Source organism: Gobio gobio (assembly GCF_949357685.1).
Source record: "Gobio gobio genome assembly, contig: scaffold_128, whole genome shotgun sequence".
Classification (NCBI taxonomy): domain Eukaryota; kingdom Metazoa; phylum Chordata; class Actinopteri; order Cypriniformes; family Gobionidae; genus Gobio; species Gobio gobio.
The window spans coordinates 24,386-49,170 of record NW_027645609.1 but is presented as its reverse complement, the minus strand read 5'-3'; the positions used below and the strand labels follow the sequence as shown (position 1 = coordinate 49,170).

The following is a 24,785-nucleotide window of genomic DNA, read 5'->3' as shown; positions in this document are numbered from 1 at the left end:
CTTAGCCTAGTGTGGGCTTGATACGCTTTGCCTAGTGTGGGCTTGATACGCTTAGCCTAGTGTGGGCTTCATACGCTTAGCCTAGTGTGGGCTTGATACGCTTAGCCTAGTGTGGGCTTGATACGCTTAGCCTAGTGTGGGCTTGATACACTTAGCCTAGTGTGGGCTTGATAAGTTTAGCCTAGTGTGGGCTTGATACACTTAGCCTAGTGTGGGCTTGATACATTTAGCCTAGTGTGGGCTTGATACGCTTAGCCTAGTGTGGGCTTGATACACTTAGCCTAGTGTGGGCTTGATACACTTAGCCTAGTGTGGGCTTGATACATTTAGCCTAGTGTGGGCTTGATAAGTTTAGCCTAGTGTGGGCTTGATACACTTAGCCTAGTGTGGGCTTGATACATTTAGCCTAGTGTGGGCTTGATACGCTTAGCCTAGTGTGGGCTTGATACACTTAGCCTAGTAGCCTAGTGTGGGCTTGATACGTTTAGCCTAGTAGCCTAGTGTGGGCTTGATATGCTTAGCCTAGTGTGGGCTTGATACACTTAGCCTAATGTGGGCTTGATACGGTTAGACTAGTGTGGGCTTGATACGCTTTGCCTAGTGAGTGCTTGATACACTTAGCCTAGTGTGGGCTTGATACGCTTAGCCTAGTGTGGGCTTGATACGCTTAGCCTAGTGTGGGCTTGATACACTTAGTCTAGTAGCCTAGTGTGGGCTTGATACGCTTAGCCTAGTAGCCCGAGTGTGGGCTTGATACGTTTAGCCTAGTAGCCTAGTGTGGGCTTGATATGCTTAGCCTAGTGTGGGCTTGATACACTTAGCCTAATGTGGGCTTGATACGGTTAGACTAGTGTGGGCTTGATACGCTTTGCCTAGTGAGTGCTTGATACACTTAGCCTAGTGTGGGCTTGATACACTTAGCCTAGTGTGGGCTTGATACGCTTAGCCTAGTGTGGGCTTGATACGCTTAGCTTAGTGTGGGCTTGATACGCTTAGCCTAGTGTGGGCTTGATATGTTTAGCCTAGTAGCCTAGTGTGGGCTTGATATGCTTAGCCTAGTGTGGGCTTGATACACTTAGCCTAATGTGGGCTTGATATGCTTAGACTAGTGTGGGCTTGATACGCTTTGCCTAGTGAGTGCTTGATACGCTTTGCCTAGTGAGTGCTTGATACACTTAGCCTAGTGTGGGCTTGATACGCTTAGCCTAGTGTGGGCTTGATACGCTTAGCCTAGTGTGGGTGTGGGCTTGATACGCTTAGCCTAGTGTGGGCTTGATACATTTAGCCTAGTGTGGGCTTGATACGCTTAGCCTAGTGTGGGCTTGATACGCTTAGCCTAGTGTGGGCTTGATACGCTTAGCCTAGTGTGGGCTTGATAGGCTGGGGCTTGATACGCTTAGCCTAGTGTGGGCTTGATGCGTTTAGCCTAGTGTGGGCTTGATGCGCTTAGCCTAGTGTGGGCTTGATGTGCTTAGCCTAGTGTGGGCTTGATACGCTTAGCCTAGTGTGGGCTTGATACGCTTAGCCTAGTGTGGGCTTGGTACGTTTAACCTAGTGTGGGCTTGGTACACTTAGCCTAATGTGGGCTTGATACGCTTAGCCTAGTGTGGGCTTGATACACTTAGCCTAGTGTGGGCTTGATACACTTAGCCTAGTGTGGGCTTGATACGCTTAGCCTAGTGTGGGCTTGATACGCTTAGCCTAGTGTGGGCTTGATATGCTTAGCTTAGTGTGGGCTTGATACGCTTAGCCTAGTGTGGGCTTGATATGTTTAGCCTTGTAGCCTAGTGTGGGCTTGATATGCTTAGCCTAGTGTGGGCTTGATACACTTAGCCTAATGTGGGCTTGATATGCTTAGACTAGTGTGGGCTTGATACGCTTAGCCTAGTGTGGGCTTGATACGCTTAGCCTAGTGTGGGCTTGATACGCTTAGCCTAGTGTGGGCTTGATACGCTTAGCCTAGTGTGGGCTTGATGCGCTTAGCCTAGTGTGGGCTTGATACGCTTAGCCTAGTGTGGGTGTGGGCTTGATACGCTTAGCCTAGTGTGGGCTTGATACATTTAGCCTAGTGTGGGCTTGATACGCTTAGCCTAGTGTGGGCTTGATACGCTTAGCCTAGTGTGGGCTTGATACGCTTAGCCTAGTGTGGGCTTGATACGCTTAGCCTAGTGTGGGCTTGATACGCTTAGCCTAGTGTGGGCTTGATACGCTTAGCCTAGTGTGGGCTTGATACGCTTAGCCTAGTGTGGGCTTGATGCGCTTAGCCTAGTGTGGGCTTGATGCGCTTAGCCTAGTGTGGGCTTGATGTGCTTAGCCTAGTGTGGGCTTGATACGCTTAGCCTAGTGTGGGCTTGATATGCTTAGCCTAGTGTGGGCTTGGTACGTTTAACCTAGTGTGGGCTTGATACACGTAGCCTAATGTGGGCTTGATACGCTTAGCCTAGTGTGGGCTTGATACACTTAGCCTAGTGTGGGCTTGATACATTTAGCCTAGTGTGGGCTTGATACGCTTAGCCTAGTAGCCTAGTGTGGGCTTGATACGTTTAGCCTAGTAGCCTAGTGTGGGCTTGATACGCTTAGCCTAGTAGCCTAGTGTGGGCTTGATACACTTAGCCTAGTGCGGGCTTGATGTGCTTAGCCTAGTGTGGGCTTGATACACTTAGCCTAATGTGGGCTTGATACGCTTAGCCTAGTGTGGGCTTGATACGCTTAGCCTAGCGTGGGCTTGATACGCTTAGCCTAGTGTGGGCTTGATACACTTAGCCTATTTTGGGCTTGATACGCATAGCCTAGTGTGGGCTTGATACACTTAGCCTAGTGTGGGCTTTATACGCTTAGCCTAGTGTGGGCTTGATATGCTTAGCCTAGTAGCCTAGTGTAGGCTTGATACGTTTAGCCTAGAAGCCTAATGTGGGCTTGATACGCTTAGCCTAGTGTGGGCTTGATACGTTTAGCCTAGAAGCCTAATGTGGGCTTGATACGCTTAGCCTAGTGTGGGCTTGATACACTTAGCCTAGTAGCCTAGTGTGGGCTTGATACGCTTAGCCTAGTAGCCCGAGTGTGGGCTTGATACGTTTAGCCTAGTAGCCTAGTGTGGGCTTGATATGCTTAGCCTAGTGTGGGCTTGATACACTTAGCCTAATGTGGGCTTGATACGCTCAGACTAGTGAGTGCTTGATACGCTTAGCCTAGTGTGGGCTTGATACGCTTAGCCTAGGGTAGGCTTGATACGCTTAGCCTAGTGTGGGCTTGATACGCTTAGCCTAGTGTGGGCTTGATACGCTTAGCCTAGTGTGGGCTTGATACGCTTAGCCTAGTGTGGGCTTGATGCGCTTAGCCTAGTGTGGGCTTGATGCGCTTAGCCTAGTGAAGGCTTGATGCGCTTAGCCTAGTGTGGGCTTGATACACTTAGCCTAGTGTGGGCTTGATACGCTTAGCCTAGTGTGGGCTTGATACGCTTAGCCTAGTAGCCTAGTGTGGGCTTGATACGTTTAGCCTAGAAGCCCTAATGTGGGCTTGATACGCTTAGCCTAGTGTGGGCTTGATACGTTTAGCCTAGAAGCCTAATGTGGGCTTGATACACTTAGCCTAGTGTGGGCTTGATACGCATAGCCTAGTGTGGGCTTGATACACTTAGCCTAGTGTGGGCTTGATACATTTAGCCTAGTGTGGGCTTGATACGCTTAGCCTAGTGTGGGCTTGATACACTTAGCCTAGTGTGGGCTTGATACACTTAGCCTAGTAGCCTAGTGTGGGCTTGATACACTTAGCCTAGTGTGGGCTTGATACGCTTAGCCTAGTGTGGGCTTGATTCGCTTAGACTAGTGTGGGCTTGATACACTTAGCCTAGTATGGGCTTGATACACTTAGCTGGGCTTGATACGCTTAACCTAGTGTGGGCTTGATATGCTTAGCCTAGTGTGGGCTTGATACGCTTAGCCTAGTGTGGGCTTGATACGCTTAGCCTAGTGTGGGCTTGATACGCTTAGCCTAGTGTGGGCTTGATACGCTTAGCCTAGTATGGGCTTGATACACTTAGCTGGGCTTGATACGTGTAACGGCCACCTGGAATATGGTGCAGGATGTTAATGTTGTTGTGCCTTTAAGATGACCGCTTCTATGGTGCACGCTGTTTTTATGTGAGCGCGCACGCATGTTGAGTGTGACGAGAGAGATGACTGCTCTACGGCTGACTGGTGTTTCAGTTTATTAATGTTACCTTTCCCCTTTGATTTTGTAACGTTTTTCAGAGTGTTTTCTTTCATTTTCCCCTCACTCTTTTTACATGTATGGGAAGAGTGTATTCTTTTGTGCGAACCCTTTATAAAGACTCGTGGGACTACCAGTTCATTTTGACCAGTGTCGTTCTTCTCGGCTCCTGTTTCTTATGTTTTTCGTCTGGGCAGACTTCACCCTCTGGTAGACGTTACAAATTGGCGCCCGAACAACTAGATCCATACCAGTCATCTTTCGTTTTTGACACGGATGTTCTACTTTGTTTATCTTTTTGGAAGAGGATTTCGTTGCTGGAGTTTTTCATCGCGCTGCAGCAATCGTAACTGGCTGACTAGCTTGCTATCTATGGGGACCATGCGGTCGCTACGTGACTGTGAGTATTTTTTTTTCTGAGCTTGTATTATTTTCATGGATCGTCGGAATATTGAATGATTCAATTGCATACGCGAATCTTTGGACGTTTTTCCCCCCCGACCGTTTTTGCCTTTTGATCACTTTTTGAACTGAACTGTATTATATTGCATCAGGACACTACGGGGAAAACTGCTGTCTTTTGCATCACTCTGACTTTTATGCGACGAGTCTGTGACAATGAGGAACATTGTGAACATGTGAACTCTGAAGATCAAGTGAAGAAATCACACGCGGGACATTATTTTTTTTCTTCTCTCTCCTTTTTGTGGTGCGCGTCTTCTCGTTTCAAGCCAGAACGCACGGAATGGATCGCTGTTTGCAAGGACACTTGATTGGGTAACATTTTATAGTGGGCAAATCATCAGTGTTTCCACGTTTTTCTGACACTTTTTGATATTACTCACATTGCTGGGTTTCACTGTTGGAAATCATATCACAGGGTGCTGTTAACAGGAAAATTCAATGTGCATGTTAGTTAACTGTAAACTTTTAAAATAATTACTGATGTTTCTTCCCTGTGGGTGTGCTTATACGACATTTTACTAAGTTCTGTTTTTCTTCCATTTATTTGTGAAAATTTACAGTTTTTCAAGTATTGTTTGCATTGACTAACCGTGACTGTCGTTGTACATAATGGCTACTCACCCTGACTGTCAGTCTGACCTAACTGACTGGTCCTCAGTCGCAGACTCTCTTCCACAACAGGTGGAATCACAGCAAGGTGCTGGAGACGTACAGACTCAAGTTCAGCTGTTACAAGCAGAGGTGGCAATGCTGCAGCGGTGCCTTCGTGACTCAATTAACCTACAAAAAGACATGCTGGACCGTTTAGCGGATCAACAGTGTACCGTACCACAACCAGCTCCCTTGGCCAGCTCGACGCCTTACGGTTTGGCGCAAGCTCCATCAATAGCCTCAAGGTCAGTGCCAGTCAATGCAAAATATATAGTACTGCACCCATATTTGCTCAGCCACTCACTATGGATATGAATACCACAACGAAAGCCCTTACATCTGTGCTTCACCAATCACGACTCGAGCCACCCGTGTTCTCTACAGATGGTTCCCTGAATCCTGAAGAATGGCTTCAGTCACTTAATGTGTACAGAACCTCATTGGATCTCACGGATGCACAGATTTTCCTCGAGCTCCCACGTTTCCTGTCAAAAGAGCCAAGAAAATGGTTTACCATCCTTAGCACATATGTGACAACTTGGGCTCAGTTCTGTGAGTTTTTCAGGACTGTCTTTCTGCCTTCCGATAATCAAGAACGTATTCTGAGGGGCATTTTGGACCGCGTGCAAATGCCTGATGAGCCGCTGCCAACTTTTGTTGCTCACATGTTGGGTGAGTTCCGTAAACTAAAGACCCCCCCGCCCCAACAGGAGCAAATAGATTTGATACGGAAGCATGTGCTGGAGAAATACAGAGTCGCTCTTTATGGCGCACCCATACCGTCAGTCATGGACCTTCTTTTGCGGGCTCACGAGCTTCATGCAGTCCTTGGTCCAAGTGTTGGGTGTCCGCCTCAGAGACAGGCTAGCATTATGCCATCGAGGGATGTTCATTGTTTTAAATGCTCCTTGCCTGGATTCACCACCCGTACATGTCCGAACTGTAGTCCAGGATTAAGGCCGCGTTCACCTCCAACAGAGCCCCCAAGAGTGACTGGTGATACTGTAAATAGACCGTCGGATGGGAGTTGGATGGATGGCTCTAACCAGCCCATTGAGGTAGGGTAAGTGGCCTCAGACTTAACCCAGAGGGGAAACTTCAGGGGAGGGAGGACGTTCAAACGGGGCAATCCTCCCTCCAGAAGATAAACAGGCCTCGCTTACCTGATGTTTCCATGAGTGATCAACCTACGCTGTGTCATGTAGAGGATGTTGTTTCCACGTCCTATTGGAACACGCCATTCAGAGTAAAGGTTAATCTTTATGGACAAGCTTTTGATGCCACTCTGGACACTGGTGCTTCTCTTTCTGCGGTGCAGTCAGTGGTCATCCAGACTATTCCTGATTTGTTTGACGGACATTTGGGACGAACCTCTTTGGTGGGGCATGAGATTGTCACGGGTGATGTAAAGTCAGTCCACCTTGCTCCGTACCGCACTTCTCCTGCTAAAAAGGAACTCATTGAATCTCAAATCAAGGAGATGTTAAAGGAAGGTATAATTGAACCCGCTTCTGGGCCTTGGGCTGCCCCAGTTGTAATCGTCCCAAAACAATCAGGTGAGCCAAGATTCTGTGTCGATTATCGGGCACTCAATAAGCTCACTGTTAAGGATTCGTATCCACTCCCGAGGATTGATGAATCTCTCGACTTCCTGCCAAGAGGGACTTTCATTTCCACCATTGACTTGGCCAGAGGTTATTGGCAGGTAGCAGTGGCGGAGAACTCAAGGCCAAAGACTGCTTTCGTCTATTTGCCCCAACAGGAGCAAATAGATTTGATACGGAAGCATGTGCTGGAGAAATACAGAGTCGCTCTTTATGGCGCACCCATACCGTCAGTCATGGACCTTCTTTTGCGGGCTCACGAGCTTCATGCAGTCCTTGGTCCAAGTGTTGGGTGTCCGCCTCAGAGACAGGCTAGCATTATGCCATCGAGGGATGTTCATTGTTTTAAATGCTCCTTGCCTGGATTCACCACCCGTACATGTCCGAACTGTAGTCCAGGATTAAGGCCGCGTTCACCTCCAACAGAGCCCCCAAGAGTGACTGGTGATACTGTAAATAGACCGTCGGATGGGAGTTGGATGGATGGCTCTAACCAGCCCATTGAGGTAGGGGAAGTGGCCTCAGACTTAACCCAGAGGGGAAACTTCAGGGGAGGGAGGACGTTCAAACGGGGCAATCCTCCCTCCAGAAGATAAACAGGCCTCGCTTACCTGATGTTTCCATGAGTGATCAACCTACGCTGTGTCATGTAGAGGATGTTGTTTCCACGTCCTATTGGAACACGCCATTCAGAGTAAAGGTTAATCTTTATGGACAAGCTTTTGATGCCACTCTGGACACTGGTGCTTCTCTTTCTGCGGTGCAGTCAGTGGTCATCCAGACTATTCCTGGGGGGGACATAAAAATTAAGCCATGGTCCGCACCTCCTATTCATCTTGCAGATGGAGCCCCCTGTTGCCCACTGGGTGTCATTTGGTTATCTCTGGGTTTTATGGGCCAGCGTTTTTATCATCGCTTCGCTGTTGTCCATAATCTTTCTTCTCCTGTTATCTTGGGAATGGACTTTATGTTGAGATCTTCAGTCACGATCCATGTTCCGTCCAGGTCAGTGGTGCTCGGTGATGAGCCGGTGCCCCTTGAGGAGCTGGAGGGCACTGACTTAATTATGCCTGTCTCTGATTTGTCATGCCTGGAGGTCAGTACTTTTGCCCTGTCTGAAAAGGTTAAAGAAGCCTCCCTGGATAACGAACAGAAAAAGAGATTGACTGATTTGCTCGAGACCTTCAGTGATTTGTTTGACGGACATTTGGGACGAACCTCTTTGGTGGAGCATGAGATTGTCACGGGTGATGTAAAGCCAGTCCACCTTGCTCCGTACCGCACTTCTCCTGCTAAAAAGGAACTCATTGAATCTCAAATCAAGGAGATGTTAAAGGAAGGTATAATTGAACCCGCTTCTGGGCCTTGGGCTGCCCCAGTTGTAATCGTCCCAAAACAATCAGGTGAGCCAAGATTCTGTGTCGATTATCGGGCACTCAATAAGCTCACTGTTAAGGATTCGTATCCACTCCCGAGGATTGATGAATCTCTCGACTTCCTGGCAAGAGGGACTTTCATTTCCACCATTGACTTGGCCAGAGGTTATTGGCAGGTAGCAGTGGCGGAGAACTCAAGGCCAAAGACTGCTTTCGTTTCCCATTGCGGGTTATATCAGTTTCGTGTCTTACCTTTTGGATTGTGCAATGCGCCTGCCACTTTCCAGAGGCTTATGAACACAGTCCTCGCTGGTCTCATCTACAAGTCTTGTGCCGTCTACTTGGATGATATTGTGGTGGCGTCACCTACTTTTGAGCAACACCTCGCTGACCTAAAAGATGTTCTTACAAGGCTGGAGTCTGCAGGACTGTCCATTAAGCTTGCAAAGTGCCAGTTCTGCAGGAGTGAACTCACCTTTCTGGGTTATAGTGTCAACGCAAGAGGGATCCTACCAAATGAGGACAAAATAAAGGCAGTGACGGATTTCAAAACTCAGAGTAACACAAAACAAGTCAGACAGTTCCTGGGAATGACCAGCTATTATAGACGTTTTATCCATGATTATGCCCGCCATGCTGAGCCACTCTTTGCGTTGACCAGGATGGATGTTCCTTTTGGGTGGTCGAGTGAGTGTCAGACGGCCATGGATTATCTAAAGAACAAGCTGACTTCTGCGCCTATTTTGAGGTTCCCAGACTTTTCTCTTCCTTTCTTTATCCATACGGATGCGTGTGACAGTGGACTTGGCGCCGCACTTATGCAAAAGGACGATAATGGCAGGGACGTGGTGGTGGCCTACGCGAGTCGTTCTCTACACAAGTCTGAAAGGCCGTATTCTACGCCAGAGAAAGAGTGCTTGGCTGTCATCTGGGCCCTTGAACACTTCAGGCCATATGTTGAAGGACTTCATGTGACAATCTTTTCAGACCACAGCAGTTTGAGGTGGCTAATGTCACGCCCGAACCTCTCCGGCCGGCTGGCTAGGTGGTCTCTCAGATTGCAGGACTTTGACTTTGACATTGTCCATAAGCCAGGGACAAGTAATAAAGTGCCCGATGCCCTTTCGCGTAACCCTGTTCCTTCCTGCGGTGCACCCTTGGGAATCCTCCCTGGTTATGCCATAATTGGGGGCCTTGACCTGCGTACTCTACCCCCTGTAATGTTTTCGGATCGGGAACATCTTAGGCAGCTACAGCTCAATGACCCAGTTACGGGGGAAATTCTGCGCACATTGGAGAGCAGGGATGAGAGTAATGCTGGGGAGTCTCAATATGTGATCCAGGATGGACTCCTGTACTTTGTAGATGACAAGGTGTCTTGTAATCTTCACCCCATGAAGCGTCTTAAACTGTATGCACCTACAGCTGTTAAAAGGAGTTTGTTGGAATACTACCATGATCACCCGATGGCGGGGCACTTGGGGATGACAAAAACAATAGCGAGACTGAAACTTCGATTTTATTGGCCAAAGATGTCATCTGACACTAAGAAGTACGTCGCCTCCTGTACTGTCTGCCAGTTCACAAAACCGACCCAGAGGAAACCTGCAGGTTTTATGATTCCTATCCGCCCACAAAAACCATGGGAGTATACTGGGGTGGACTTTGTAGGGCCTTTACCGCGCACACCCAGCGGAAATGCGTACATCCTTGTCTTTGTGGACTATTTTTCGAAATGGGTGGAAGTAAGTGCAGTGAGAGAAGCAACTGCCCAAGTTGCCGCCAGCAAGTTGCTAAGTGAGGTCTTTGCACGTCATGGTGCTCCTACTTATATGATCTCAGACAGAGGGTCCCCATTCATCAGTGAACTCTTCAAGCGTGTACTCACCACCCTGGGGTCGGAACACAGACTTACAACGGCATACCACCCCCAAACGAATGCAACGGAGAGGGTGAATCGTTCGCTCAAGACCGCCATCCGTGCTTACGTTGACAACAAACACACTGCTTGGGATCGTTACCTGCCCCAAATTTGCTTTGCCTTGAGAACTGCACCACACGAAAGCACTGGCCATAGCCCATCCATGTTGCTGTACGGAAGAGAATTGAGTACTCCTCTTGACATTATCACTCAGCCGAACTGTGATGGTACAGATGAACCTGGTATTCCGTACCCAGAATGCTTGGAATCATCAATTAGAGAAGCGCATGATCATGCTAGGTCCATTTTGAGTGAAAGCCATGCCAAAAGGAAGAAGTACTACGGTTTGTATCTTACTCAGTGGACGAACTGGTCAGAGTAAAAACTCATCCCCGTTCTGATGCTCTGGCAAACTTCACGGCTAAGCTTGCACCTGTATATACGGGCCCTTATCGTATTACACAAAAGCTGTCAGAAGTGAACTACAGACTAGTTGATGTGAATACAGGAGGAGACGCAGGTGTATTTCATGTCGCAAATCTGTTGCCTTTTCGTACCTGGAACCCACTTGTTGAAACCGAGACTGTGCCTACAGACGGTTCTGCTATAGAAGCGACGGCTGACAGTTCTTTGTCAAAGGGAGTGCATGAGGGGACAAGTCGTGGTCCTACCGCCGCAAACTTAACAGACCTGCAAATTGAGGACGAATACAGTTGCCCAGTGACGACCAGTGTTCAGGATCTGTCAGGAAAGGTGGACAATGTAGGTTGTTTTCCTGACCTACAGATAGACTCGGGGACTCTGAATGATGACTTGACTGTTGATGATAATGATCTTGACAGACAACATTATAACTTAAGACCTCGACATGCACCAAGAATCACCTCAGACTGGTCGACTAACAGGTGGACGAATGTGTACCACACAGACAAACTTGATCTTAAATAGTGTGGTAATGGTACAAGTGTGGGTTCATGTTTTGAGCTGGGAAGTGCAAAAGGTTTACCACCTTCTGTGGAAAAAAAGGACATTAGCGTAAATGATCAGTCTGTTGACATGTTGTTTGTTATAGTGTTCAACGAAAAGAAAAATGAAAAAAAAGGAATGTCCCATATTTTGTCTATGGTTGGTTACAGGCTGTTTTCATTTGTTTAAATATGCTGCTGCAGACTATGTATTTTGGTCCATCTGTACTGTCATGTATGCCAGTGTATGCCTTAATACATACTCCTGTATGTTCTGAAATTGACAACTTCTCATGTGTGGGGTTGTTCAAAGCGATGCAGTACTCAGTTGTGCACGGCAGAGGCCAGCCTTTACCTTCCTGGGGGGGATCTGTAACGGCCACCTGGAATACGGTGCAGGATGTTAATGTTGTTGTGCCTTTAAGATGACCGCTTCTATGGTGCACGCTGTTTTTATGTGAGCGCGCACGCATGTTGAGTGTGACGAGAGAGATGACTGCTCTACGGCCAACTGGTGTTTCAGTTTATTAATGTTACCTTTCCCCTTTGATTTTGTAACGTTTTTCAGAGTGTTTTCTTTCATTTTCCCCTCACTCTTTTTACATGTATGGAAAGAGTGTATTCTTTTGTGCGAACCCTTTATAAAGACTCGTGGGACTACCAGTTCATTTTGACCAGTGTCGTTCTTCTCGCCTCCTGTTTCTTATGTTTTTCGTCTGGGCAGACTTCACCCTCTGGTAGACGTTACATACGCTTAACCTAGTGTGGGCTTGATACGCTTAGCCTAGTGTGGGCTTGATACGCTTAGCCTAGTGTGGGCTTGATACGCTTAGCTTAGTGTGGGCTTGAGACGCTTAGCCTTGTGTGGGCTTGATACACTTAGCCTTTTGTGGGCTTGATACGCTTAGCCTAGTGTGGGCTTGATACACTTAGCCTAGTATGAGCTTGATACACTTAGCTGGGCTTGATACGCTTAGCCTAGTGTGGGCTTGATACGCTTAGCCTAGTGTGGGCTTGATACGCTTAGCCTAGTGTGGGCTTGATACTCTTAGCCTAGTGTGGGCTTGATACTCTTAGCCTAGTGTGGGCTTGATACGCTTAGCCTAGTGTGGGCTTGATACGCTTAGCCTAGTAGCCTAGTGTGGGCTTGATACACTTAGCCTAGAGTGGGCTTGATACACTTAGCCTAGAGTGGGCTTGATACGCTTAGCCTAGTGTGGGCTTGATTCACTTAGCCTAATGTGGGCTTGATACGCTTAGCCTAGTGTGGGCTTGATACGCTTAGCCTAGTGTTGGCTTGATACGCTTAGCCTAGTGTGGGCTTGATACGCTTAGCCTAGTGTGGGTTTGATACGCTTAGCCTAGTGTGGGCTTGATACGCTTAGCCTAGTGTGGGCTTGATACGCTTAGCCTAGTAGCCTAGTGTGGGCTTGATTCGTTTAGCCTAGAAGCCTAGTGTGGGCTTGATACGCTTAGCCTAGTAGCCTAATGTGGGCTTGATACGCTTAGCCTAGTGTGGGCTTGATACGCTTAGCCTAGTGTGGGCTTGATACACTTAGCCTAGTGTGGGCTTGACACGCTTAGCCTAGTGTGGGCTTGATACACTTAGCCTAGTGTGGGCTTGACACGCTTAGACTAGTGTGGGTTTTGTGTGTGTTAAGGGCAATACGCTTTGGCTTAAGTATTGCTAACTTACTTCCTGTTGCATGCCCATCTTCTCAAGTGGCCAAGACCACAAGTGTGAGTATTTATTTGATTTATGTCTTGAATGAAGTGCTGCATTCCAATTCACCAACTTATACTATGCCCTCAAAATATTTACTTTTTTTTTATGAAGAAAAACGACATACTTTTGAGGATGTAGTAGAAGAGTTGACAAGCTTTGGGGCATACTATACCGTCATAAAATTGCGTCTTTAATGGATGCTCTGTCGCATAGTCACATCCTGTCACAGTAAACTGCCCGTTAATCATCTTGTCACAGTTAACGTCCTCCACATTTTATTTTATTTTATTTTATTTTATTTCCTACTGTCCTGGAGAGGAAAGAAGTAACACGTTGATCTACCAGTAAAGGGTTTTTCATGCAGAGAACTCTCCTTATATTTTTTCATAATGATGCATTTAAAAGTTAATTGCCAAACGGATCTTTATAAAAATATATTTTTGTTGCGGACGAAATACACGGATAACATTAAATAAATATTTATCAGGTTAAATGTTGATTATTAGTACTCAAACTCCTTTATCTAAAGTAACTTAATCTAAAGTAGGTTTTTTTTAACACTTTTTATTCATGCTAGTAGTTCTGAACCGAATCCTCCTTCAAAGCACAATGGGTTGTGGGCAATATTAGAATGTGTACAATGCAGGATACACACTTCGAAAATCTACCAGAAATACTAGAACATCTGGGGACTTTTGCATTACTCTTTTTAACATAGGCCTACTATGCTTTGGGACACACATATTCCAATCTCACATATCATTTAGAATGGATAATATGCACATTGGGATGCAAGAAAGGCAAAAAATTGGGAGAATCGGATGTGTATCATTGGGTCCGTGCATTAGTTCTTAAAGTGACAGCAACCTGATGCGTTCTGTGTCATTAAAGGGATCGTTCATCCAAAAATGAAAATTAGCCTATGATTTACTCACTCTCAAGTCATCCTAGGTGTATATGACATTCTTCTTTCAGACGAATAAAATCTGAGTTATATAAAAAAATGACAAAATAATGTCAGTGAATTGTTGGTTCGTTTATGAAGTCCATAAAAGTTTAGTGGAGAGAACACTAGGAGCCATGTGGAGCAGTTATATGATGGATAGATGCACTTTTATGGACTTCATAAACGAGGCAACAATTCACCACCATTATAATTCTTGGATTAGCCAGGACTTTTTTAATATAACTCTGATTTTATTCGTCTGAAAGAAGAATGTCATATACACCTAGGATGACTTGAGGGTGAGTAAATCACGGGTTAATTTTCATTTTTGGGTGAACTATCCCTTTAATGTTAAACAAACAAAAAAACACGAGAAAATCACTCTCTCCTCTTGACTGAATCACTTTTGTAGCTTTAATAAATATCAGTGAGTATTTAATTACACTGAAGATGCAGTGTTTTATTTTACATATAATTACTTTATTTCATTTCTGTAGTATTTTTTATTTATTTATTTATTTTACATTTGTTAGGTAGACCTACCTGAAACACATAGCACTCTTTATTTAATGTTTTATTGTTCTATTGTATTTATTTGTCCTATTGCTTGTCATTTGTTTCTTAATTTTTATTTTATTACTGACCATTTACTGACATTCTTCAATAATTGCTTGAGAACTTTTTACTTACGTTAGCCTAGTATTAGTTTCTGTGTTATTGAACATGAAAACAGTGACGATACTTTTGGTATCGTAACAACCTTATTTCCAGAAAAAAAAACACTATATAATGATAAAAAAATTATCATATCATGATATACGATTTTGGCCATATCGCCCATCCGTTTTCCTTGATAGCAGGAAAAGTTCCCACAGTTTTACAAGTGATTTATTTATAGTATTTCACTGAATGGCCAATTTCACGTGTTCTGTATTTCCAATTTTTTTCACACACTCAGTATTTGGTATTTTATGTTGATACATTTCAACTAAGGTATTTTGTATTCTTATTTGAAATACATTTTATGTATTTTTGCTGAAGGACTGAGTGAACAACACTGATAATTCAGGAACGGAAAACAACAAAAATTCACAAAATGAGTGGCAATGTTTGACCTAAAATGTAAATTGCTCAATATTAACTTGTTTATTGAACTAGTTTAGCAACTAATATCTGCCCCTTCATAACATTCTTCAAAGATTTGATGCCACAAACCTCTCAAACTGAACAGTAATGTCTTTGATTATTATTGAAACATTTGCACTCCCTTACCTGACACATGTATCTGCAAAGCTTTTGTTTCAAGCACACCAAAGCCCTGAGTTTGAAACTTGAAGTAGTAGCGATCTGAATGCTGGCTGGTGAGATTCATCATGACAGAGGTGCAGTTTTTCATCCGTAAGTCCCCCACCACCTTCATCTGAGGCTCCATCTGACGGTGAGTCTGGTTAAAATTATCTGTATCATAGAGTGACCACAGAGATCCTCGTCTCCATGTTACTACTGGTGAACTGTCAAGAAGTGCTTCTTTATCCTTTGAAATTGTAAAAACACAGGGAATCAAAAGGCAGGAGCCGCTGGTGGCGTTTAGTTTTTTGGGGGCCGTTACGTTCATGCTTGACTGACAACAGGCAACTGGAATACAAATGTGCAATAATTAAATATAATAAACATCTATAGGCCTATATGTGACCCTGGACCACAAAACCAGTCATAAGGGTCTTTTTTTATTGAGATTTATACATCATCTGAATAAATCATATTTCAATTGGTTTGTTAGGATACAGCAGATCTTGAATCTGAGTCGCAAGAGTCTTGAAAGTCTAAATATTGAAAAAAACGCCTTTAAAGTTGTCCAAAAAAAGTCCTTAGCAATGCATATTACTATTAATAATACATGTTTTATGTACAACATATCTTCATGGAACATGATCATTACTTAATATCCTAATGTTTTTGACACAAAAGAAAAATCGATATTTGACCCATACAATGTATTGTTGGCTATTGTCACAAATATAGCTACCCAAGCGACTTATGACTGGTTTTGTGGTCCAGGGTCACATATATACATTATCCCTCAAAAACATTTTGACAATTAAGCCACAAATAACAATTTATAGGCAACATGTCTTTGCATTATAGGCTATACACATGTATGTGAAAGAAAATAGCACAAGCACACTTTTCAGTCAAAGTATTTCACTCAATAAAGCTTGTTAGGTTTCAAAATGAACGTTCTGGTTGTTCGACTTTATAGTACACCTCATACACTCTAAAAAATAAAGGTTTGGCATATTTGTTTCCATGAAGAACCTTTTAGGAACCTTTATTTTTAGGAGCGAGTGTATAAAGTGGCTCTGAAAGTGAAGTTACTTCTGAGAAAAGCTCTTGTATATTTGTTAATTCAATGAATATAAGACATAAGTATAACATGAGTGTCCAAAAGTGTTCAAAATACTTTTTGGGGTCATTGTTAATTGACTTGTATTCTTAATGAAAACACAAAAGAAAAAGGAAAAAAAGACCAACCTGATAGAATGGAGCAGAATAGAAGAAAATCTGCAACAAGCATTCTGAGAATCACCTGTAGAAATAATGAAGATTAAATGTACAGTTTATAAGCATCTCTTTTATAGTCATTTTTCTTGACAGTTGTAACAGTTTACAATTAAACAGTTTCTAATTTAAAACAAATTTGATAGTTTACCTTAAATAAAGTCTACAGCGCTCCAAACAAGAGTGACCTTTACTTCAGTTGTGGTGAAGTCACAGTGTATCACTAGGAAACAGCCTTTGAATCAATGAGAAAATCTGCCTGAGATAGATTTGAGAGCGCCTTCAATGCAAAAAGCAGAAGTGAAATGTTTTTCTCATTAATTTCAAACAACCTACTGTATCATTTTATACCATTAAAAATAAGCATTTGATTTGTGTTTGAAGGACTTAAAATGTGCATCAAATCAAGAGTTCCCAGCTAAAGAACCGTGTCTGTGAATAATAATAAAAAAAAATATTATTGCAAAAACACACAAAAATACTGCCGTGGTCCTAACATGCATTTGCTCACACATTGAGTGTTTATCACACTTTTTTTCTTGCTTTGCTGTTAAAGCATGACTGCATTGTGCATTGATGCAACCAAGATCATTTTGTGAAGATAAAAAGAAATGGAATGTTATTTTTGTTTATTTCAAACCATATATCAGATACATTTATTGTGGAGGAAAAAATTCAATCATAGAAGAAATATTCAATATTAATGTATTATTCATGTGTTCATATACTTAAAAGAACATTGTGTTATGTTTGCTATGCTGGGAATACTGTAGTGTGGATATTCTGCAAAAGATCTCCTTTAGTGTTCCACAGAAGAAATAAAGTCATACTGGTTTTGGAATGACATGAGGGTCAGTATATCCATTTAAAAATGAATTAAACTTAACAATACATTTTCATTTTTGAGAGTAATAACCTTCTGCATCAACCCAGAGAAAGTGACCAGCGTTGACAAAATCTAAACACAGGAAACAGCAGATGAACTTTAACATGAATAGACAAACCCACAGTTCCTCTCAACAAACACCTAAAACCAAACCTACACAACTGATCTAGTTGAGTCTCTCTTTAACGGGTCACTAACTGACTTTTTAAAAAATGTTATACTGTTGTCTGAGGTCAACTTTTGACGTTTGTGTGGTTTTTACATGAGTCTTTAAAAATCATAATGAATAAGTAATAGTGTAAGGACTCGTCACTCGAAGTGGGATCCATGTGCGAACTTTATTGATAATCGAAGTCGTACAGGCAAGGGTCAAGCACCAGCAAACGGAGAGCATACAAATACAGGTCGGTAAAACAGGCAAAGGGTCAGGGCAGGCAGATAACGATCACAGGTCCAGATAGAGCAAAGGGTCGGAAAGGCAGGCAGCGATGGGTCGTAGACGATAAACACAGAGAAGTCACAACAGGCAGGCAATGAACAGGATAAATACGCTCAGAGTTGTACACCGTGGCAATACAAAACTTTGCAGTGATTACAGGGGAAAAGTCAGCTTAAATGGACCAGGGGATTGGCTACAGCTGGAGCGGTGATCAGAGCAAGGTACGGGGCTGATGGGAAATGTAGTGTGGGGAACAGACAGTTAATACTCGGGTGATGGAGCCCTCTGGCGGTCAGAGGAGGGAATCACGGAGCTCGACTCGGTGACAGCGAGCGACTCCTGGCGCGAGGAGGCAAGCGACGCCGAGGTCTTCCCCGTGGCCGAGGGGCCGGTCTACTCGGATGGGTTTGGTGGAACTCTTCCACAAGGTTGGGGTCGAGGATGTCATCTGCGTTGACCCAAGACTGTTCCTCCGGACCGTACCCCTCCCAATCGATCAGATATGTGACCCGTTACGGCAACCAGGGACACAAGTCGGCAGCACAAGTTTCGAGCAAAATGGGAATGAAGCGTTTTTTTTCAAAATTGGTGATTTTGGCTTTTTTGCCGAATCTGTTAGTTGAGATCATGAAGAAGCCTCTCCATGTTTGAGATAGCAGTATTGGTATATTTAAAAGCATACACTTTGAGGTTGAAATCGCCTTGTTTTTAGGAGATTCTAGCATGCAGCAGAGGCGTGTTTCTCCTTTGTTATTGTCCCGCCCTCAAAGGGAAGCGTGGCTCAGTGTTGCCAAGTCCGCTGTTTTTCATGTCCGCGGGTTGAAGCGACCCCAATTATGTGATATTTAGCCCCGGGAATGTGAATTTTAGTAGGCAACCATGCCAAAAAAACACATTTTACCCCCTGAAATGCGATTTTTACCGGAGAAGCCCCTCTGAAACGCGATTGGGCTAGTTTTGAGTAGCAATTGTGCAGGTTTTGTTGTGAAAACCTGGCAACCCTGTTGGCTGATACACGAGCAGCGAGCAACGAGCAGCTGATACGAAGTGCCCAGATAACACAATGTCTGAAGCAGTAAAGAACCAACACGATCATCTTTCCCTCTTCTCTTCATTTTCTATGTATGTCTATATGTGTTAAGTTACTGTGTGACTGATATAACACAGCTCGTTACACTAGATTTGAATTTAAATCAGCGCATCAGACCGTGCATTAAAAAGTGCCGCTTTCTGTTGTCCGCGCGCGCTCTCTCTCTCTCTTTAAACTCAAGTGCGTCGCGTGTCAAGTCGTTGCCATTGAGAAAAAAAAAGAAAAAAAAAACCGTCATTTAATGATGTGGGGAGAGTAAGCTAATCGTGGAAGAATAAAATGGATAGTAAAAAGATGCCAGGGGGAGCTGAAAAAGCCAAGTTAAAAAAAAATTGGAGGATGACGCAGCCAAATGTGCCAAACTTACAGATATTTTTTCAAGACAAATGAGCACACAGGAACTGGCAACTCATATATAGTCAAAATACTATATAGAAAGACGGTCGGGTGCGGTTACTTATGAATGGGAGAAACTGCAACGCGTAATGAAATTCCATATTATTCTCTCCGGTCCGATAATGTGTTATTTCGCCAACACTTCGTGGACTATGCTTGATTTACGTTTGTTACTTGCATTTATGCATTACATTAAGTGTTTCCCGCGTGAGGTACTTTGTGTTGTACATTGCCATGATGTTCACGCGCGCACAAAACCACTACGGTACCTCAGCGTTTCACAGACACACCGTGAAATATTGCAAAAATAGACTGGTTACATGAGCCTAAGCTCTTTTCAATAAAATCCATGCAAAAGTTAATATCAGATCATTTTAGAATACAGTATAGGATGTACCGAATATTTCTTTTTGGTATTCTTTATGCAAAACAGAAATATGACAAATAGAATATCAGACCTCTGTCATATGGCCAAAAGTAAAGTCCTTGAAAGGTTCTTGAATTTGAAGTTAACCAAGCTGTGGGAACGCTGTATGAACAACTATCCAAACTGTTTTAGACCTAAAAGAGCCTTTGTAGGCCTATGTTACCCTTAAATGTCAGAGAAAAGAACAGAATCAGAGATTTTTTTTTTTTGTTATAGAAAATTGTACTTTGCATATTATACTATAAAAACACATAATTATAGTTGATTTTAGTTTATCATAGTTGATCATGACGGTTATCACAGAATCCTGTTAAAAAGTCCCAATGCTACACAAGGAAATCAATTCCCCAAGTTTTATGTAGAAAACCAGCAAATAACAAATAAAAAGGTTTTATAAAAAGATAAAACTCACATATTTCAGCCTCTAAATAATTTTTAGTCAAAAAAGATAAATTACTGACATTTACAATGCACATTATCCTTTATTATTAATAGTATGCGGTCCGATTGTAACCATGCAGCTTTACAGGGGGTATGGCTTATCTAAATGAGATGTAAATGAGCCCTATTGTCACTCCCAGCAGGTGAGAACAAAATCTTTAGAGGCAAATTTCTCCCTGTTAAGCTTTTTTGAGTGCCTACTTTCAAATGGCCACAACTTCTCAGAATATTATCAGATTTCCATGTGTTACACATCACTGGAAAGCTTGGAGATTACATTTTCAGAATCTGTAAATAACTCAAAATGCTCCAGAACCGACTTGTGTCCCTACCTTCCGTGACTGGTCACATATTGGAGAGTTCGTCCTCGGCGTCTGGAGTCTAGCAGCTCTCTAACCTGGTACGCCTCCTCGCCCTCCACCAAGATGGGCAGGGGGCCCTGATCACCGGACGCCTCCTCCTCCTCCTCTCTCGGACCAGCCGTGGGCTTGAGCAGAGAAACATGAAAAGTGGGAGAAATGCGATAATGGTTAGGCAGGGCAAGGCGGTAAGAGACAGGTGTAATTTGTTGGAGAATCTGGAATGGACCCACGTACCTGGGGCTGAGCTTTCTACAGGGGAGTCGAAGCCGTAAATCCCTGGTGGATAACCACACCCACTGGCCAGGGCTGTATTCAGGACCGCGGCGGCTGTGACGATCAGCCTGTCCTCTCTACCGACGAATGGCTCGTTGGAGGGGAGTGTGTGCTTGGTTCCAGGTCTCCTCACTCCTGCGTAGCCAGTCATTAACTGCTGGGACCTCAGTGGGCTCTCCCGACCAGGGGAATAGGGGTGGCTGGAATCCTAGAATGCATTGAAAGGGGGTAAGACCAGTAGAGGGTTTCTGGATGGAGTTTTGGGCATACTCAGCCCACACCAGATAGCGACTCCAGTCGTTCTGATGTTGGTTACAATAGGATCGCAGGAACCGGATGATCTCCTGGTTCAACCTCTCGGTTTGACCGTTGGACTGTGGGTGATACCCAGATGTGAGGCTTACGTTAACCTCGAGCGTCTTGAAGAAGGCAGCCCAGACTCATGAAGTGACCTGGGGGCCACGGTCGGAAACTATATCTTCAGGTAACCCATAGAAGCGGAAGAACAGGTTGCAGAGGTGTTCGGCTGTCTGTAGGGCAGTGGGAAGCTGGGGTAGAGGTATGAGGCGGCAGGCCTTAGAAAATCGGTCTACGATGGTAAGGATGGTGGTGTGGCCGTTGGAAACTGGCAGGTCGGTAATGAAGTCGACGGCAATGTGCGACCAAGGACATTATGGAATAGGGAGAGGTTGGAGTAGGCCTGCTGGCAGTTGCCATGATCTTCTGTGCGTTGCAGGTCTGGCACCGGTGGACGAACGTAGTGGTATCCTTGGACAGGGAGGGCCACCAAAACTGGTTCTGTAGGAGTGAGATGGTGGCGGTGATGCCAGGGTGACCAGAACTGGGTAGGGAATGGACTTGTTCGAGGACCCGGGTACGGAGGGCCTCTGGAACGAAGGTCTTGCCTGGGGGACAACCATTGGGGACCTCTGCCTGAGCGTTAACCTGCTCGATTTCAGTTTTAATGTCCCACTGGACAGGAGCGACTAGGAGTTTGGGGGACAGGATGGTTGCAGGAAGTTGAGGCGATTGGTCAGGTTCATGCTGCCTGGACAGGGCATCGGCCTTGGTATTCTTGGAGCCGGGGCGGTAAGTGACTGTGAATTCAAAGCGGGTGAAAAAGAGAGACCAGCGTGCCTGCCTGGGGTTGAGTCTCATGGCTGTTCTCAGGTACTCCAGGTTCTTATGGTCAGTTAGGACAGTGAACGGATGAGTGGATCCCTCCAACCAGTGGCGCCACTCCTCGAAGGCAGCTTTCATAGCTAAGAGTTCCTTGTCTCCAGTGTCGTAGTTCCTTTCGGCCGCATTCAACTTCCTGGAGTAAAAGGCACATGGATGTAACTTAGGAGGCATACCTTGTCTTTGGGAGAGGATAGCACCCAGGCCAGTATTGGAGGCATCTACCTCAACGACGAAGGGGAGATCAGGGTCAGGATGGCGCAGGATGGGAGCTGAGACGAACCGTTGTTTCAGTTGTTCGAAAGCCTGGACGGCTGTGTCGGACCATTGGAGGCGGTTGGCTCCCTTCTTAACCATGGACGTTAGAGGGTTGGCCACTGAACTGAAACCCCTGATGAAGCGACGATAAAAGTTAGCGAAGCGTTGGAGCTCCTTCAAGGTGGTGGGTTGTGGCCAGCTAAGAACTGCTTGGACCTTCCCCTCATCCATCGCGACCCCCTCTGGAATGCGACCCTTGGGAGGGGAAGAGCCAGGGAGCAGGTCGATGGCGCAGTCGCAGGTCCTGTGTGGTGGAAGTTCAGAGGCTTTGACCTTACTGAAAGCTATAGCCAGATCAGCATACTCGTTGGGAAGATTGGGGACAGAAGTGCATTCCTCCGAGACAGTGACAGACCGGACCGGCACGGACGAGATCTGAGAAAGACATTTGGGGTGTTGGGGACACAGTTTTAGACCCAGAGACCAGATATGTTGAATGAAGACCAGGAGTCAAGAGTTAGATTAATTAAAGACATATTTACTGAAGAATAGTTTGCAGTTTCATCAGCAGAAGCCAGCGTCAGATTTTCTCGTGGAATCGCCGGCCAGACTCTAACTCACAGAGAATTCTGCTCACCAATTATACTGGTTACAAGGACATTGATTACATCAACAATAACAGATGGCCTAAGCCTTAATTGGCTACGGAGGCCTAAACGTCTAAACATTTGTCACACATGCATAGACATGCCGGAATGGCGTAGTTTAGTCGGGATGCTCGTCACAACATCCTATCCAGGAGGGTGAGATTGGCCTCGGACGTCGTAAAGGGCGCCTGCCTGCCGTGAGGGGGTCAGGCCCCAATCAGATAGCTCCAACAAACCTGCACAGAACTTGTAAAGACGCACACACATACAAGCACTAGGGCATCACACTCTAATTAATGTCAGGGGATTATGACCGCTTATCTAGAGAACACTCAATACCCAAACAACGACTCCGTCATAACTATCGCGAGAGGGAGCCATGCATGGAGGTCAACCCAGAGCATCTGGGGAGACTAGTTTTAATACTACAAAATCATCCTCAAACTAAATGTATAAAGGTATGAAATCACACAGAATTACAATCATCTCTAGATTACATATTGTGGCGGAGGGGGCGTGGTTTCGCGAGGTCTGCAGCGGGAGAGAGAGGGCGGGACCGAGCGGTGAGTAAGTAGGTCAAGTGCAGATAACAAACACCTGTGTCTCATTGCAGTAATTGGCGTGGAGAGACCGCATAAAAGCCGCACAGCAGAGTGGAGAGGGAGAGAGAGATACACTGGGACTCGTGTACAGAGAGTGGAGAGACGCAGAGAGGAACTGCCCAAACCGACGATTTAGAGAACAAGTTTTGAGTTAAATGAATATTGTGATACGAAGTGCACAGCAGCTTGCTAACTGACCAAAGAGTAAATAAAAAGTACTTACGAGTCCCAGAAAGCCGACCCCTGTCTTCTTCCTTCCCACATCCACATACGAACCTTCACTACACTGGTGCCGGAACCCGGGAAGGGAGAAGAGAGCCGCCGCCATGCAGACTCCGCCAAAAACGCCACTTGCGGATCTGGTCAACTCACTCGCCGGTCTTCATCAGGAGCAACACCAGGACCTGCTGGCCGTGAGGGAGGAGCAGCAGAAACGCTTTGAGGCTCTCCTCCGGGCCCAGCACGAAGACCGGGAGCTGTTCCGGAGCTGGATTAGCCAGGGGATTCAGGCCGTCCCCCCCACCAACACAGACTCGGCGGCCGTCCTGCACCTCTCGAAGATGGGGCCCGAGGACGATCCGGAGGCGTTCCTCGACCTCTTCGAGAGGTCCGCCGAGTCCAGGGGATGGCCCATAGCGGACTGGCCGATGCGGCTCCTGCCGCTGCTATCAGGGGAAGCCCAGGTAGCCGCCCACCAACTGCCAGTCCAGAATCTCCTGGCTTATGACGACCTCAAGCGCGCGATTTTACAGCGGGTCGGCCGGAGCCCGGAACAACATCGCCAGCGTTTCCGCACGCTGGCACTGGATGAGTCCGGCCGGCCCTTCGCCTTTGCGCACCAGCTCCGGGACTCCTGCCGCAAGTGGCTGATGGCCGACGGGAGCGACGTCGAGGTCATCATAGATCGAGTGGTGCTGGAACAGTTCGTCGCGCGGCTTCCGCGAAAGACCGCGCAGTGGGTCCAGTGCCACCGCCCTACGTCGCTGAGCCAGGCCATCCAGTTGGCGGAGGACCAGATGGTGGCGTGCCACGGGGTCGGCGAGCCCCTGCCATCGGCTTCTCTCTCTCTCTCTCTCCCCTCTTCTTTCCCCAACCCTTCTGTGTCTCGACCTGTCCCTCTCCCTAGGTCCCGTGGAGGCGTGGCGCCCAGGCCGCTACCACGATGGAGGCTGGGCGGAGCCAGCGAGCCACCGGCACCTCTTCGATCGGCGCCGAGAGGAGGCGCTGCAGCGCCGGATCCCTATCCCTCCTCCCCAGCCCCCGCGCTCTCTCCACGCCAACCTGCCGATCTACTTCCGGCCACTAGGGCAGCGGGAAGGTCTGGGCCGGCTTGTTGGCGCTGCGGGGATCCGGGCCATTTTAT

General features: G+C 45.8%; 1 protein-coding gene across 1 annotated transcript in view; it reads right to left on the bottom strand.

The window, feature by feature from the left end:
* The window catches only part of LOC307122470 (sialic acid-binding Ig-like lectin 7), a 42,203-nt gene extending 21,628 nt beyond the window's left edge, over positions 1-20,575 (bottom strand). Inside the window, exons 1-4 of the mRNA XM_079846451.1 lie at positions 20,434-20,575; positions 16,574-16,702; positions 16,396-16,450; positions 15,136-15,498 (exon numbers count right to left, since the gene is read on the bottom strand). Coding sequence (XP_079702577.1) covers positions 15,136-15,498; positions 16,396-16,438 — 406 coding nt within the window. The 5' untranslated portion in view covers positions 16,439-16,450; positions 16,574-16,702; positions 20,434-20,575. The remainder of the gene's footprint in view (positions 1-15,135; positions 15,499-16,395; positions 16,451-16,573; positions 16,703-20,433) is intronic.
* Positions 20,576-24,785: the final 4,210 nt, after the last annotated feature.